Here is an 18,334-nt window from a genome sequence, read left to right on the forward strand (position 1 = left end):
GAGACATGTTAGTCACAGAGTTTAGTGAATTAGAAATGAGAAAAGTCAGCAAAAGAAGAGAAGAAATACATAAAAGGGGTTACACCCATTGCTAGACAAGTCAACCATGCCAGGTTAGACCAAATACATCCCAGACAGAAAATCAAGGCACATACAAATTCCATGCTCCAAGTTCCATATGAGACTCCTTGTTGATACTGTCACATGACAACCGTTGTAGACATTGTGTACTAAAACAACCAACACAAAACGACACAATCAAACTATCTATGACTGTGCATGGCATGTGCAATTGTCATCAATACATACACAAATACAGGGGTGGGGATTTTTTGTGCAATACAGATAGTTGGGGAGATGGATTCCTTCTTGTGAGTCAGAAATTGACATTGGAGAAGGATAAAACAAAAAAAGACACTAAAGACCCTGACAACACTTCCATGCACACAGGATATGCAACCCCGTATTGCTATAGGGGGCATGCCAAGCAAGGCCCCCCTCCCCCTCCCTTAGGGGAAGTAATGGGGGGGTGGGGTGGAGACAGGGTACAGGGCTTACACCACGAGTGCTGGAGCCACTAAACCGCCGTGTGCTGCTGAACACAGCATCCTCACACACTGAGCCCTGCAGACAGGAGAGAGCCACACACACTGAATCAAGCTTTACCACTAGACCCTGCATCCCCGTTCTCCACCCTATTCCCCAGAGTGCACATAAGGGCTAAATTTGGGTAATATCAGTTTCAAAATGCCCATTGTCTGTCATGTCATGCTCACATGCCTTTACATGAAATCAATCTATCAATCTATCTGGAGAGTCTATCTATCTATCTATCTATCTATTCAGCCAGACATATATCTAATCACATCTGTACTACATTCTAGATAACATGTAATAATGGTGGTAAAGGGGTGAGGGGACAGGAAAGAGAGAAACCAACCCTGTGACTCTTTGTGCGTGGGCCTTCACTATAGAGCATGGAGGGCTACAGATGGGGAGAGAGGAAAACAAAGGTTCCAAATACACTCTTCCCACTGACGACTTACAATAAACACATGATCTACACTCTCTACTGTGCCAATTATAGCCAATAATCAAATGCAATACTCATGTTTAAGAAACAAAAAGTACCAAGTGGTAAATAGACATGATTCTGACTTGGGAAACTGGAAAACATATTTGGCAAAATAATATTCAACAGAAACAAATAAGTGGGTGAGGTTGGGTGGAGAGAGAGAGAGGAGGTTAGGACAGACTAGGTGGAGAGTTGTAGGAAAGAAGCAGGATGAAACATGAAGGGAAGAGGAACAGCAGGTAGAGTGAATGATGGGGACAGACCCGGCCATTTTGAGTGGAGTTTTGTGCTCTGAGAGAGGGTAGACTGCTGGAGCTGCAGTACAGATCCGAGGAGAAGTTGCCCTACGGAGCGACACCATAGAAAGAAAGAAAGAGAGAGAGAGACAGAGGGAGAAATGAGGAGAATGGAGCAATGACTTAAGATTCCTCAGGCAGAAAACAAAGAGAGTGATAAGACAAATGTGATAGAATGAGACAGAAAACACAGAATACCTTCCTTTGAGGACAAACCTAATGGGCAGAATGTCGTGTTTCCCAGTATTTCACACATTCATTAGGAACAGTTATTCAGCAGTGACAATACACCAGTCAACCGGACATTCCTGTTCAACAACATTCACTGTCAATATTTACTGAACATGCCTGTCAAAAGCATGTGACACAACAAACCAACTAGCTATCTGCCGAAAAACCGGTGGGAGGTAGAAATCGGAGGACGGGCTCATTGTAATGCATGGAATGGAATGAGGAATGGTATCAAACGTGTTTGATACCATTCCTCTAAACGCATTTGACACCATTCCTCATTCCATGCATTACCCTGAGCCTGTCCTCCAATTTCTACTTCCACCAGCCTCACAGCACATTAGGGCCAAGCCACCAACCAGCTGCAGGTCGAGCCAGTAATTGCCCTTACAGTCATCACTATTCCTAGACAGCATGAGATTCCTACTGTAATTCAATATGAAGAAAGCCACTCTCACCCCTTCACAGCTATAGGCCAAGCTCTAAGCAGACGTTTTGGGACATATTGTATTTGCTCTTCTATGGGCAGAATATGCTCTCCCATCACCTGCATCATGTTATATCGACTAGGCCTGATCAGGTCACATGGCTAGGAAAGTCTCCTGGCCCTAGATATCAGCAAGACCCTAAAATGCATCAGTTTGGTGTGGTCAGACAGATTATTTTCAGGGGAAGTAACAGAGAGGAGGACTCCACAATGAGTGACATGATGTGTTGATGTGCTGTAGAATCCTACGCCAAGGTTTACTGGCATTGGAACAATGAGGAGAAGAAAGCCAACTTTGGGTGTGGCCTCATGTTGACAACCACACACACACCCATAGTGAGAAAGACAGCTAGAAATGTGCTGACCAACTGTGTGTGTGAGTGAGTTGCAACTCTTAATGCTCGATGTTGGCCTCCTCTGCATCTAGTCCAGTTAAAAGTTTCTACCCCGAAACCAACTGATTTTGAATCAGCATTTATGTAGTTGTACAACACATACTGTACAATGAATAAACTAAGAGACATGATGAATTCCAAATAAACTAGTTAGAATCGTTGTGCAATATCAATTAACTTAGGATAAGATTTTGTGACGTACGTATATAATGAAACACTCACTACTACAAACACAGTCTTTTAGAACAAGTCTGCTGGAACTAACCTCTAGTTACAAAGCTATTTAAGCAATAACACATGAGAGGTTGTGCTCTATCGTGGATATCACATTGGCTGTGATGCAGTCATAGGCATGAGGTGGAGCCAGGTGCTGTCAACCATCACAGCCGTTCCATTATCCTAGATATAGCACACCCTTGAGTGTGTTATTGCGGCTTCACACCGACATCAACAATTCTGACAACAAGCTAGCTAGCCAGTTTGGTTTCTGAGGAATGTAGCAGCATAAGGATAACAAAAATAACCATGAATAATCCATTATTGTCAAAATCCTTCCATCGGTCTTTATGGCATCTGTATGTATACATTTTGGAAGTGAAGGTGATGATGGTAGCTGTGCTGATATTGTGAATATCGGAATGGCTAGATACCTCTTTGCCAATCACAAAGGTTGATTTGATCAACCTGTTGTATAATAGAATTTTAGAACAATGTGGCCTTACTCAAATGGTAATGCTACAATGCTCGAAGAGAATGTGCATTCCATGACATCAAAATACCCTTGGCACAGAGCCAGCTTTAACTTCAAAGACTATCATCATTTTCATCAACACCTCAGATTTAAATAGAGGTGCTGTTCACACGATAGATGTGATTCCATGGCTGTTTACAATGTCAGGAAGAGTGCCTTAGAGAAACTCTCACAAAACATTTACTGCGGTAAATCCTCATTTCAAAGGGCCACATTACAACTCTGATATCAGGCCTATGTGGGTACAGACTCCAACTCTTCTACACATGAAAAAGGGTTATATTCTGCCACTCTGCTGACATTCCTGAGGTGAAATATTAACATAGAGTTCAATGACCCTAGCATTAAGCAAGTGCGTCATCCTAGTTGTAAAGCAGGTAATACTGACCCTCAGGCTGCCTCGGCTCCCCACAGACATCCGCTCCTCATCGTCTGAGATCTGTGAAAGAGGAGGATACACACAACCATCAAATAATGCACAATGTAAGTGTGTCACATTGACAGAAGAGAGACTGATCTAAGGCAGACTGATTTAAAGTATACAAATATCTTGATGGATTTAAGGTCAAGTTTTGAATTTTGTCCCCACTTTTGGTCAAGATCATAATTTGGGGCAGGTGAGCTGACCCTAGATCTGAGCTTAGGGACATGCAGCCTCTACCCAGAGGGTTTGGCCACTGACAGAATCACTACAACATAGACAACAACACAGAGAAAAAAAAACACAGAGCTGAGATAGACCTCATGTTTGTTAGACTGTGTTGAGAGGGAAAACAGAGAGGAAATAGCACGGAGAGAGAGAATACAGACCGAAGTGTGCCTCCGCGAGGGACGAGAGTACCTCTCACTTTCCTCCTAGAAGGCCCAGTGGAAGAAAGGAAAGAAAAAAAAGAAGAAGAAAAAATGCAGGAGGTTAAAGGTCAAAGGCAAGGGGGGAATGGCTCTACCGCCATATGTGGATATGGACGAAGAAGACCAACAATGAAATCTCTGCACAATGCTGCACTGGGGAACTAGCACTGGGGTGTAGGAGGTCAATTTCATTTCAATTCCTGTCAGTTGAGCTGGACAAGGAATTTCACCAAAACATAAAAAATGCAATTCCCTGAAATAGCTGGAATTGCCCCCCCTCCAGCATGCGTCGATCAACAGTGCACTACAAGTCTTTCTGCTCTCTGTCACTAGAAACTGGGATAATATGCACACTGGCTAGCCAGCGAGAGGTAGGGGGGTTTAAGCCTTGGCCATGTGATGTGTGTGTGTGTGTGTGTGTGTGTGTGTGTGTGTGTGTGATCCTCCCTGTTTGCCATGGCGATCATTAGGAAAGGGGCCTGGCCCCTGTCAGATGGCCCGGGGGACCTCTTGTGGCACTACAGGATCTGGCGAAATGCAGATCAACTGGCCCTGTCTTGCTGGGGAAAAACACACACATGCTACACTGGACATGCTGCACCACAGCACTTCCAGGAAAAGCATGAATTTCTTGAGTATGGCCCTAACTGGAGAAGAAAACATATTATATCCTCGCACAGGGGGGCGTGGTACTCAATCGTGTGCATGCCACACTTTATCCTATTGGCTAATGGCGGGCATACTCTTCAGAACACAGCGCAAACACAACCACATTTCACTACTACTGAAAGTCTGCATTAAAGCCATTTCATAGAAACTAGGGTCATGCAATCATACGCAGACCAGAGACTAGAGATTGTCTGATCTGCAGTATAAGTCCTACCATCCACTGTTCAATGTGGCCCCACTTGTTGTCCAGCCCATAGTATTTCTGGGGGTAGAGTGGAGAGGAAGAGGAAATGGAAGGAAGGAAGGCATTAGAGGGAAGACAAGGAAATGGAAAGTGATAAAAAAAGCAACTGCTGAAACATTTTGAACTTACAGAACCGCTAATGTTTGACTGAATGCATATTCAGTGCAATTGGACCATGTTGAGCTAAGTAAAAGATGAGATGTGAAATGTTGTCTGGAGAGAGAGAGAGTGACTGAGAGAGAGGGCTCCATTTTGCTTCTGTTATATAGTGACAATATTGACAAAAAAACATGATATTCCAAAGAGATTGGGTGATTCAATTAATTCAAGATTTATTCGAAATTCTACAGGTTGTGATCAGACCGTTAGCAATGGATTTTCACTTTGTTTACTTTGGCATCTTCTAATGGACAGACAACCTGCGGAGTTCCAAACTCACTTTGAATCAACTGGCACGTCCAGTCTATTTGTAAATTAAGATTTTTTGGTCACTATTGGCCTCTATTTGGAAGAAGGAAAATGGAGCTCAAAAAAGACAGAGGATGGAGGGAGGGAGAAAGCCTACCTTGTGAACCTGATAAATCTAAAATAACATGGCAGGCAGAAGGAGCGCAGCACCAAGGTGAAGAGTAACAGAGAGGAAGGAGAGATGAAGAGGAGAAAGACATTGGGTTAGGACAGGTTAGTATGTAACAATGGTTGTGTGGTACATTAATATCAGATGCAGTATGGAGAGAATACACCATGTTGCGCTGCAAAGAACCAGCTTTCTGACTTACATTAACCTGTTTGGTGTTGCATTTGTCTACAGTATATACTTGACTTCAATAATATTTCCAGATAAGTATTGATTCATTATTATAGTTGTGAAAAACATAGGAGACAGTATAGAGAGTAGAACGAAGGGAGAAAACTGTAAGGTAAGAACTTGCCCCCCCCCCACCCCTAAACACCACTACAACCATCACTCCCTCATAGTAAGCACATCACTTACCTTCTCCAGTCTAGTCTAGTCTAGTCTCAGTCTAAGTCTAAGTGGTCCTTAGGAAAAGGGACATACCTTGCCAGTCCCTGGTACACATAAGTTTGAGAAACACTTGGCTACAACACACCAACTATGCCCTGCCACAGCTATGACATAAACAAACAGGTGATCTTAGCAGCTTTCTCTTCTGTAAGGGAAAGCTTGTATGGTACAACAGTGTAGGCCAATATATCTAGCCTAACCCAACCCTTCTCAATGTTTGGAGCACAACCAAACATTCAATACTTTCTGAACGCTATACTAATCCTGTGTTTGTTTGTGTGTGTGTGTGTGTGTGTGTGTGTGTGTACACATGGTATGCTATGCTTGTTTATCCAAAACAGGACCCTTAGCGGTACAATCCATAAGATCAGTAGGCTACCTTGTGACCTTAAGAACAAATCTAGCTAGAGCATGAAGGACACCAGTAGAATAGAGTTTGTAAGACACAAAAAAACATTCTGCACAAGCCGGAAGGTATTCTACTCAAAAAGAGCCCCACCACTACCCTGGCATTAGGTCCCAAGAGCTTCACCTCTTTCTGCTGTCTCTCCAGCTCCTTCATCCGTATCTCTCGTGCCTCTGCCCGAGCTGCTCGCTTGGCCGCCAGTCTCGCCTCGGCCTGAGAGAGAGAGAGAGAGAGAGAATAACAAAAATACGGTCACTCAGATATGTCCATTCCCAAAAACAGTACTATCGAGAAAAGGGCACAAAACATTATGATGAAAACAGATGAGATCACCTAGATGACAGCTATCAATGCTAGCACAGCCTGAGCAGAGAGTGCAACTACTGTACATCAGAAAGTGCAATATTTAAAAATATATTAACCTGCTATTAAAGCAGAATATTAATACTATCATAAAATAAATCGTAATTTTTGAGGAAAGAACTTTTCAAAAGGTTGAGAACGAAATGAGAAGGAAGCATTACCATTGCAGCTAGGAATAACAGGGAGCCTTGGAAAAGAGGACTGTGGCTGCTGCTTGTCTATTCTGTATGCAGCTAGCTAATATAGCTTGATAGCAAGGCAGGGGAGATGTAAGGACCCTTTGAAGATAAATTAGATCAGACCGCTCTTACGACTGTCCTCAATAACCCATTGCATTTGGTTATCAATGCCCCCATGATCGCATCACTCACTTCATTGTTTAAAGAGAGTGCCTTGGTGACAAATAACCAAGCTTCTCTCTCTCTCTCTCTCTCTCTCACACACACACACACACACACACACACACACACACACACACACACACACACAGACACACACACACACACACAGACACACAGACACGCGCAGATATGACAGACACTACATTTGGTCCATGATCTGTTGAAGACAGATGAGATGTTTTCAAAGACAAGTCTGTCATATGTGTACAATAAATATTGACTAGGGCTGTACAGGTTAATCGATAAATCAAACAGATTAATCAACTAATGCTGTAGTTAACAACTCATTGAAAAGAAACAAGAGAGTTGTACCAAGAAAGTTTGATTCAACCAATTAGCACCCTTTTGTCTTCATCTATGGGAATGGGAATGACAATTCCCATTTGATTTAGAGGCAATCATTTAAATTTTCACTTGTCAAATACCCTTTGACTCACTCATTCTTTGTTTCGGCACATTTCACCACCTCCATTGCAAGGTGGAAAATAAGATGAACACATTGAACAACATGTTTTTAAATCAACTGGCAGTCCTAATATTTACAGTTTGCTTTTACTTCATAAGGCCTAGTGAAAGCCCACTTCATCTAAATGTCTTCTCAGGTAACTCTCTGGAGTTGCCTACTACTGGTCTTGGATTCTGTCTCCAGTAAAGGACTGCTGGGTTTGACTCAGTCTGACTCAGATGGGCAGGGCTGGCATGGGGCAGACAGAGCAGTGTGTGTATCATTAAGCACCATTACAGTGACTCATACTATGGGAAAGGCTGGCGATGGTAGCTAGCAGCCTCCCCCGCTAACTTCCAACCACCCACTTTACAGTTCTCCCTGCCAGGAAGGAACTGATCATTCACTGGCATAGAGCAGACGCTGACTTTCCCCTAGGAGTCCACATCTACAGTGGGATTGTAGACATCCTTCGCTCTCCCTCTCTAACACACACAGGCACTGCAAATGAGTGTCTGCACATAGACCCTTGTTTACCACACACACACATGCACGCACGCACACTCTCTCCCTATTCTGTAATTCATATTATCTCCACAACTGATTCAATTCCATTATCTGATATCTAGTCAGGTGACGCAATAAAGCTTATAGGACATGCATGGTACAGTATGTTCCAGCTCAGAGAGCATGATTGCATCACCAAAAATGCACAACATCTCCAGTGAAAGCTGAGAGCAGATTAGAATCTCCGCTCTGCCCCCCAACCTCAAAAAAATCACATCTCTTACCTGCAATTTGGCAGCTGCTGTCAGATAATCCATGCTGGCCCAAAATTCTGCTGTGAAAAGTCACTCTATTCCACAACCAAATCGGCACAACAAAAGCTCACAGGTTTTGGACCAACCATTAAGTGACTCTTGGGAACACATGTGTCCGTTTTATCACTACTCCTCTTCCCCCTATGAGATATCTATATGAGCTTTCAGGCTTCCTGTAAATCAGTGTGTCTACACAAGAGCAAACGGTGAACCCTCGCACTCATAAATTAGTCCTCTCAGTCTTCAAGTATAAAAAGTCTTCAGTAGTCAAATCACTTTGTTAGTGGCAGAGAATTCCTGTTATTCCTGAACCGTAGCAGACAGTGTGTCACCAGAAAGAGCATAGCATGAAAAAAATTACTCAGTGTTTGTACCTTAATTATGTCACCAAGTTAATCATTATCTTGGTCAAGCAAGTGGGACGTTAAAGAGGTAAACTCCAACATGTCAATGTTAATAGACACTGATGGTACACAACCACAAAAAGCATACAGCGAAGGAAATGTGCTCATTGTCTATTTAATAAACTAATGGGTTGCAGCATTTCAATGTGAATGATTAGTGCCCTGTTTGAATCGTTCCTTCCACCGTTCCTGAAGTTATCAGTATCACTGAACTGAAATGACTGGATTGGTGATATCTATGTAGTGGAGCCCCTACTTTCACCTGTCCAATCATGTTTGATCAGTAATGAATTACCTCAAAAAATGGGGGAAGAATGGATGCATTTTAAGTTATTCAAACAGGGTGGCCAGGGCCTGGGAACAAAACATTTTTATCAGTAGCCACAAGAGGGCAGCGCTCTCTATGGGGTTTTGGTACTAGGCCTAAACTGTGCAAGAGAGAATGTGGATGACCCAGCAATTCTGTGCACTTGTGAGACACACCCACCCTGACTATAACACACAACAGCCCAGCCTGCAACCAAACACTTCTGACACATGTCCTCTCTACATTGTGTTCAACATTTTGATGTGCTCCATCTCATCCTAATGCCTGCATCACTATTTAGAAAAGAGACTAAATCTGTTGATGGATGAGAGAATTCAATTTTCCAGTCTGTCCCTTTGGCTATTATGCTTTCAAGTGAACCTCAATATCACAGATCTCTGCCTTTAACCAACCCTTCAACATTTAGGGGAATCTCCACTTTTTTTTGTCGTCAAGGACTAGTTCTTGATCCTTAGTCTAGGTCCAGAAACCTGGTTTGTATCTGACAGGAACGTTTGGTACAGACCTTATAAGTCAGTGGTATAGACATGGAGAGGAAGAGTAGGCTATACATGATCCAGCCTCATGTGACAACAGAAGAGAGCAAGGGCTTATAAGACACTTATTGAGGGGTCTTTTGGTATGTGAACACACTCTAGTTTTATAATCAAAGCATGGAGAATGCTGCGCTAGCTGTGCTAACAGTTTGCTAGCGAATGTCAACTTGAAAAGGCCTGCACATGGTATGGCGTGTGTTCCCCATTGTGGACATCACTCTCAGAAAGCACAGAGGTAGCAATTAGCAAACATTTTAAGTAACAACAATGCAAATGAATCTAGGCCATAGACATGAATTGAACAGAAGGAATTTCATCTTGTAAGGTTCAATGTACACATTCAATACCATTACAAACAATCAGAAATCATCCTAAAATAGACCTTTATTAGAGTGTCTAGCCGGTAAACAAGACCAAACTCATGAACAAAGGAAAATGCAATAATCACAAAGGTCTCTATGCCGAAATGCCAGGCAAAGAGCAACATTAACTACGGCCTATTATGCACTAATTACAAACACATGTGATTGAATGTATAAAAACAGTCCAGGACAGGCAGAGAGAACTGACACACTAAGGCAAGGATCCAATCTGGCTGGTAATGGGGTGAAATAGCTTGGATGCAGACTTTTTTTTTGCAAAAAACACATGGGATATTCATTAGCAAAAAGCATTCCTAATTCATTCTGAGCCATAAGCCATATTCCAAGCCATAAGCCATATTCTGAGCCATAAGAGCCTAGGGCGTCACAGGTATGGTAGCCTCACTGGGTCAAAAGTCTGTATTCCTCTTCAGGAGATTGACAGGGGATTATCTGAGGGTTAGCCAGACAGATAAGCCAGATCAGATGAGGCCTACAGTACACGGGTCGTCCCTGTGAAATCATGAGGCAGCGTGCCCATTAACAAATACAGAGTTTGAGGTCGCAGGGTTCCACCCAGAACCGCGCAGCTATTTTAGCGTGTGGTCTTTTTTTCATGCCATCCTACCGTCCAATGATTTGGGAGCGGGTCTTTTTGAGCGTGGGCTATCCCAGCGTAAAACCACTCTGTGCAGGCTATCCTAGTGAATGCATTGTGCAATTGTGTAAAAACACTGCACTGTGAATTATTGTTATATCACTGTAAATTACTAAATCTGTTAGATTGTTACTTATCTTGAAAAAAAACATTTTTGTGAAGCATTTATGTAGGCCTTATTTAGGGGTTTTGAAGACTTCATTAAGCCTAAATTGTTATCCTGTGTTTAAAGTGGGCCCTACCCCAAATGTAACCATTTGAGGGCACGAAAATGTATCTGTGATTTAAGGGCAAATTCTACAAACTCTACTCAAAGATGGATGACAAATGTGAGAGTTGTCTCAGGAAGGAACCGTATGACCACAGTCAGCATTGTTACCTGGTAGGGTTTTTTCAGGGACACTCGCACAACCTTTAGGATTCTCAACTCCAAAGGCAGCAGCAGAGCTGCCATAAAAACCACATAGTGAGTTACGAGCACTTGGGGTCGACACTTCCTGGAAAGTGCTGAACGCTGCATGCTGCAGCCCAGCATGGGAACTGTAAACAACAACGGATGGCTGGAGGGGTGGCTGTGTCATTGTTTACCACCATGGGTTGCGCAAGTAAGTGGATCCTTTAGAAATCTGAGGTTCCAAACTAGTCACTAAATCATGTTGCTCAGATACAAGTGTAGTGACCATTGAATCAGAAAGGGAATATCACTTATATATTGCTGAGCTGCAATAGCCATCATATGATCTGCCTCTGTGTAGAACCTGTAAAAGCAAAACATTTTCCAGAATGTTGTTATTTTGTTGAAAAAAATTATTTTGCTACAACCCAACTGTAGATTTACGGGTGTCAAAAATAAAGTAGAACAAAATGCAAGAAATATAATCTCTGAATTATTTTCCAACTGGCTGCCTCCCCATACAACAAAACTTTGCCTTTGGTTTCTTAAACACTGCTCTATAAAAACTAGCCACTGGTCACTACCATTAGAGGCTTGGAAGCTTGCACAAGTTGGCGGCCAAACCAGCTACCAGTCGGACCTCATTGAGCTAAAAGCAGAGCAGCTTTGTAGTCCAGATGTTTTTGCTCAACCACCACTGTCAAGTCCTCACAGACCTCCCAATAGAACTGTGCTGGGGCAGGCTCTCTTGAGTAAAAAGGAGAGGCCAGCTCATCATCCGTATCTTCATGAGAAAGGCCATTGAAAACAACAGCCACAGAGATCATAAAACAATTCTTATACTGTGTTTTTATAATTCTGTGACAACCGCATTGTATATTCCACTGGCACACTCTGTCAACAGCAGTCTGTCGTGTCCATTTCTGCCAGAAATTGTGATATGTGGGGCTGTGATATAACAGTCCATTTCTGAGTACTGTACATGTACTGACGACTGTCCAGAAGCACAGAATGAGATCTTGTCACCTCACAGACCAATGCCCTAATATATGGATGGCAGCATTTTACTGTTTTAATCTTCTTAGGAGGAGCCCCAGCGATTTAAGTGCTTTGAAGAGCAGACGTGTGTGTGTGTGTGTGTGTGTGTGTGTGTGTGTGTTGCTCTTCAGACCGTATTAAAAAGACACTTAGTGAACAAAATTGCTCTACCATTTGCTCTGAAGCCGAACATGGTAACGAAAGGGAGAAGAGGGGCAGTAGTCAAATCTCCTAGCATCAACACAGTCAGGCTTATGATGAAAGACTGGTACTAGGCCAATGTGCTAATTCACTCACCTCAAATGCTCTCAGTATTTTGTTTGTTACTACTCAAGTCATACCTTCCTCAATTGGTAAATAAACCCAATAACAGAATGTTATTCAAAGATATGAAACCATATGTTCTTTCTTAAAATAAAAAACAGAACTCTCCCTCATCAAAACACAGGAACAGGGCAATTCCATGGTAACAGAATGACCCTGGGACTCGATTTTTCATTTTCAAACGTATGCCAAACAAAAACCCTTTATGACAAAGTTGAACAAACTATGTCTGTCTATGTCTAGGTCTATTTATGCTTCTTACTTTTGTTAACTTTCATTATTGTCGTACACTTATGTGGGTTTTCGGTAACCGAATGACCCTGTGACTGGGCAATGATTCATACACTTACAGAAGCCAAACCATTTCATAAAAACAAAATATTAAAGTGTTGATATTAGTTGACCGGGGTCTATACTTGAACATTAATGAGGTTTTTCTAAGCACCTTTAAAAACAAATAGGAAGATGCTGACTAACAAACACAAGTGTAAGTCATACACTACAACACTTTGGATGAAAAATGTTTGGGTACTTCTACAGGTCTTTGACAGTATTGTCTTGGCAGTATTGACTGGAGGTCAAAGGGAACACTTCCTGTCCCTGCCCCCAGACTAATCCCTTCTTAAAGCACAGTGAAACCCACGCATCACTGCCTCTAGGGCCTATCACCTTACACTATCCAGCGACTTAAGAAGAGGCTTACAGTAACTCAAACTGGGCCACAAACCTTAGCAAAACCATCTTCATGACACATCCCCATACAGAGAAAGCTTCAAATTAAGAGGTTTTTCAAATGGCACCAAATGCAGTCTTGAAAACAGACAGGTTTAAGCTATAATGTCTATGCGATGTTTTGTAAAGAAACAAATTTCATCGAGTTATCACTTCACTTTCAAGTTGCTAGTGCCACTTTCCTAGGAATCACTTCTAGCATTGCAATGGAATATTATTTTGTTTCGGACCTGAGTGATGGGGGGGGGGGGGGGGTAAAGATTTACCCGTACTCAACCAGCGATTAAAAACCAGGATGTGGATGCTGCTAAATAAGGCTTAAGAGATGCAGGTCACTGGGTTGGGCTTAGACTTTATACACAGATGCACAACTGTACATCCAAAGGAACAGCTGTCAGCTTGCCCAGTAGGTCAGACTTCACCAGCACACAGGAACGTCAGCCAAGGCCCTAAAGTGTTACCCACACCACTAACACACACTTCCTTTTTTTAATGAAATACTAATCATTCCAATTATTTTGTTGTGGAGATAAGATTAGGTTTATTCATTTTCATTCAAAATCCACTGTATGTTTGGCATCGTGTTTAACGCACCATTAAGGATTCTCAAAAGGCACCCTGATCAGAATGGATTATAAGTGACTTCACTGTGAGTCAACACCCGGATGCAAAGTGGAACGACAGGGACAAGCAGGTATCTGCTGAATAGCACTGTCATGACAGCGAAATTAGATGATGCCATGCTCCAGTGCGCTGGATTAATGATCTGAATATTGCACTTGTCAGCAACTATGATTACTTTCTTCATCACATGACCTGGGACCTGAGTGTTCTCTGCACTTGGTTTTGAGACCGGGCTTGATGGCCTGTTGACATTCAACTGAGTCTGAGCAACAGAAACAGGCAGGACTATGGGAGGCAGTCGAGGCTGAATTAAGCATATTTTTGGTTTGAGTAGTAGATGATTGTGTGCAGTAGGTCCTCATTTCTGTGTCTGGACTAACCCGTTGACAGTCATCTCAAGAATCGGGTAGGGCAACATGCCAACAATTATCTTGGCGTCTTCACATGTCTTCTGAAAATGACATCACAAAACTGCCTGCTGCTGATGCGTCTTATTACACTACGCGTCAGTGGGGTGCGGGTGGGAATGTCTTATGAAGGACATTCAGATTGTCACTGATATGACGACCAAGCCCTCCTCTGATGTCAGCACAAAACACTACTTGGTTATTTCACACACCTATGAGAACAAATTAAGGTTCATTATGTCAACAACATGGTTTCAAAATGTCCTGAAATTATTCAGTACATAGAAAGGTCTCTTGGTACCTTTTAGTTAATTTTTCACATGAAATGACCGAGAGGGGAAATGTATCCATGATTCTGATTACTTAACTACTCAACGTAGAGTGTTTGAGACACTTTGTCAGCGATTGGAGTAGGAGAGAAAGAAGAAACACAACCAATATTTGACAGCATATATAAAAAACAAGGTAGATCATATTATGTTTTCTATGCTGTATGTTTCAGAAGTGGCTGGTTATTTCACAATACTTCCATTATTCAAATAGGTCGTTTTCCCATATTAGAGTTACACAGTGATAAAAAAAACAACAAGATGAAAAATAAAAAGGAAGAGCTGGGTTCTGATGACATTTGGAGCACACTAGCCATTGGCGCCTATGAGGAAATTATTTCCAGATGTGTGGATGACAGTCTATAGTTCGTCAGAAGTGTGTCCTTACAAATACCGGCTGGTGCCACACAAGAGACCTGAACTTCAGAATAACAGATCTGATTTGACGCAGCTATCAGAAAGTGAGATGAAGACCTTTTTGCCATGAACCATAGATATCCAAGTCTTTCTTGAACTTTCAAAAATTCCCAACCCAACTTAAACATCTCCGTTCAGTCTTTTCGATATTTTAATTGCAGTGGGCAATTCTAAATACAATTACATTTAAATTCCTTATGTACTCAAGTTGCATTGAAATTAATGATCTAGTTCATGGGAGGAAAGGGAGGGCATCGCACTTGCTGACAGAGTTGTTCTACTGAAGGGGTTGTGGATGCAGGAAACGTTAAAGACTTAGAGGTTGTACAGAGGGGACACTACTTCTGTACAACCAGAGAGCAGAAATGTTTTTACTGTGGCCAACATGCTGGGATGCATCTTTAGTGACGAGGTTCAGTGTTTTTGATGAGATGCGCAAAAGGAGCCTCCTCACCACCCCAACATAAGAAATGTGTTTACGCTGACAATATAAACCCAACCTACTACCCCTACCCCTTGCCCAACCTTTGCCGACTGCTACAGCTGTACAGTACACTATTTAAGCATGAGACCATATGTATAAACAAAACCATTGTTGTGTGAGGGGGCTACGTGTATATCCATACAGAGCTCAGATCACTGGGTCTGTGAAGTTTTTTGCCATCCATAACACCTCTGGTATGTATGTAGGTGCTGCCTCTCTTCAACTCCTTCATCTGCACTGATGTGTGACTGAAAGAGGAGTCATGGGGAGGAGGCCACTTCAGACTATTGAGATGCCCTCCTCAGCACAGTCGTCAGGAGCAATTTGACTGATATCTGACGTCAGCATGCTCTCTCCCCTCCTTGTTTGATACGCTTTCTGGATACAGATTGTTAACGTTGGTGTGGGGGTGACGTTGCAGTTGATACTAATTTCAACTATATGCAAGGGGATAATAAGCCACAAAGACGTGCCCCTGCTTAAGGTCTTCACAGTTGTCTTTATCAAGCAATTTACCCTCAACAATCCCCCCATTCATGACATTTGTCTCTGATACACTTTCCATCAACATTCCCGACTATGTAGGCCAAACTAACAATGTCAATGCTTCCTTTCGCAAGAATGCGTCTTTGTCTGCAAGTTCAGTGAACGCCTCGCATGTAGGATAGCTTAAGAGGGCATCATACATCCCAAGTGAATAATGACCACGCTGTTTTCGTCGTTTGAGATGGGGTGGGGGCTGCTGCATCGTTTGGGATATATGTTTGCAATCGTGCCCTATGATGGCAGAATTCAAACTATTTCGTAGCTTGCAAAATCAACACAACCCACACAACATTGAATTGCAGCCCATTGCATATAGGATTTGCGCAGTATGACGAACATTGCCACAAATGGGAAAACAAAATAGATATAAAACGTACCTCCCGAGCAATTTGATTCAGGGCATCGTCCTCTGCGGTTAGTTTCTCTCTGTTAGGTATTCTTTTTCTTCCATTGACCTGAGTTCCCATATTGATATGTGAATTACTCTGTTAGCATACGTGTCAGGATCAAAGATATTCCAAAATGGAACGCACGAGCTGAATGAAGACGATTTAGCTCACGCGGGAAATGTCATCTCCTCCACGCAATGGAAAATATCGCTTACCAGTCCAACGCGAAAAATAATATGAAGCTATTTACAACAGAGACAATGTAACTAAATTATTTTTACAGCCTTGGCTTGCCATTTTGCTATATTTATCTCAATGTAACAACCATACTGTGTAAAAATAAAAGTAACCGCATCACCGATGATGCCTGTTGCTGATAAACATTTGTAACACGCGTCGCTTTGATGTGTCAAAACATAGCATCAGGCTATCACTGTAGGCTACCTTGGAAAACGAATTGTACCTAATCCGCCATTGTCATCATCCAGATACATTTTAGACTTCGTTTTAAAAAAGAACTCGAAATGCGCCGTTGATAATCGTTTGATTTATCTTCAGCTATTTAATGACAAGCATGTCCTTGTTGTATCATTGAGCAAGACGTAGAACCCGACGAGATGTCAAAACAGATGGAGAAAAGTTTTATTGCAGAGCAATCCCGGATGATGACCACACGTTGAGGAATACACGTTCCGGGGCAGAGCCTGCAGCAGATAAATAGGCCTAGTGGTCGCATCCTGGATGGACCATTGGGGATGGACGGATGTCCTCAATTCGACTTTGCCTGCTTATGAATATTAAAACAGTGCCACAGAAAAAACATCAAATGAACAAAAAAACATAACGTTATTTTATATAATATATAATATATTGGATGTTTACACTTGCCATGACATAAGCATGAACTAATCCATGTAATACTTGTTAGGCTATGTTCTCTATATGCTCTATTGGTTTTTGTGTAGGTCTTAATCCTTTATTTGAGTCTTTTAAAACATTTCTGAACATGGAAATTATGATATTAGTTACCCATTTTAATCTCTGTAGTTTACATGTCTGGATGGTAAACTAGATAGAAGATGAGAGCCATCTGCTCTGTTCCCATAGATATTTACTGCTGTGCTATCACCCCCTCTAGTGCTGACAGATAAGTCTTGCTTGCCATTAATTGATGTTTCCTGTAGTTTACTCCCATTGTGAATAAAATAGTGAACTTTTCTTTATATTGTAATATATATATATACATATAATAAGCAATATTCAATCTCTATGTCAAATGATTTTTTTCACTAGAATGACATCACATCTTCAAATAATAAACTAAATATAATTTAAAAACTTAATTTGCAATGTTTTATCACAGTAAATTATTAATTAGTCGCAATGTTTTCAATATCAATTGTTTTGAATGAATTGTACTGTAGGATCAGATAACTATCTTGACTGGATACTGGATAGGCAACTATTCTGAGCCAAATTAACTTGATTATGTCAAGTGTCACTAGGTGGCAGCAGGCACCATTATAAAGTTATGGGTGAGGCGCTGAAGAAATGAAAGCCCTTAGATAAAAACACACTCAACAGTTTGTGTGTTACAATTTATTAGATGCAGAAGCACAGTCATATAAGCACAGCACTAAACATCATTGCAGCTTTTGAAATGAAAAAGTATTTATATCCTTGAAACAAGCCTGAAATACATCCTCTTTATTCAGAGAAAAGAAACATCATCAAGACAAGAACCATATACAACATGTTAATTAATATAATACCCTGCAATATAAGTTACACTGGACACTTTTGGGATAGAAGACTCTCACTTCAATATATTCAACATAACTGATAATTACTTGGTCCTAATGCTGAGAAATCCCAAAGATAGTTGTTTAGGTTGTAATT

General features: G+C 41.7%; 1 protein-coding gene across 1 annotated transcript in view; it reads right to left on the reverse strand.

Moving 5' to 3' along the window:
* Positions 1-16,634, reverse strand: part of lrrfip1b (leucine rich repeat (in FLII) interacting protein 1b) — a 27,372-nt gene extending 10,738 nt beyond the window's left edge. Inside the window, exons 1-6 of the mRNA XM_083684803.1 lie at positions 16,424-16,634; positions 6,560-6,646; positions 5,566-5,583; positions 4,971-5,018; positions 4,046-4,090; positions 3,624-3,674 (exon numbers count right to left, since the gene is read on the reverse strand). Coding sequence (XP_083540929.1) covers positions 3,624-3,674; positions 4,046-4,090; positions 4,971-5,018; positions 5,566-5,583; positions 6,560-6,646; positions 16,424-16,513 — 339 coding nt within the window. The 5' untranslated portion in view covers positions 16,514-16,634. The remainder of the gene's footprint in view (positions 1-3,623; positions 3,675-4,045; positions 4,091-4,970; positions 5,019-5,565; positions 5,584-6,559; positions 6,647-16,423) is intronic.
* Between the last annotated feature and the right edge of the window lie 1,700 nt (positions 16,635-18,334).

The sequence above is a fragment of the Argentina silus genome (genome assembly GCF_951799395.1).
Source record: "Argentina silus genome assembly, chromosome: 14".
NCBI lineage: Eukaryota > Metazoa > Chordata > Actinopteri > Argentiniformes > Argentinidae > Argentina > Argentina silus.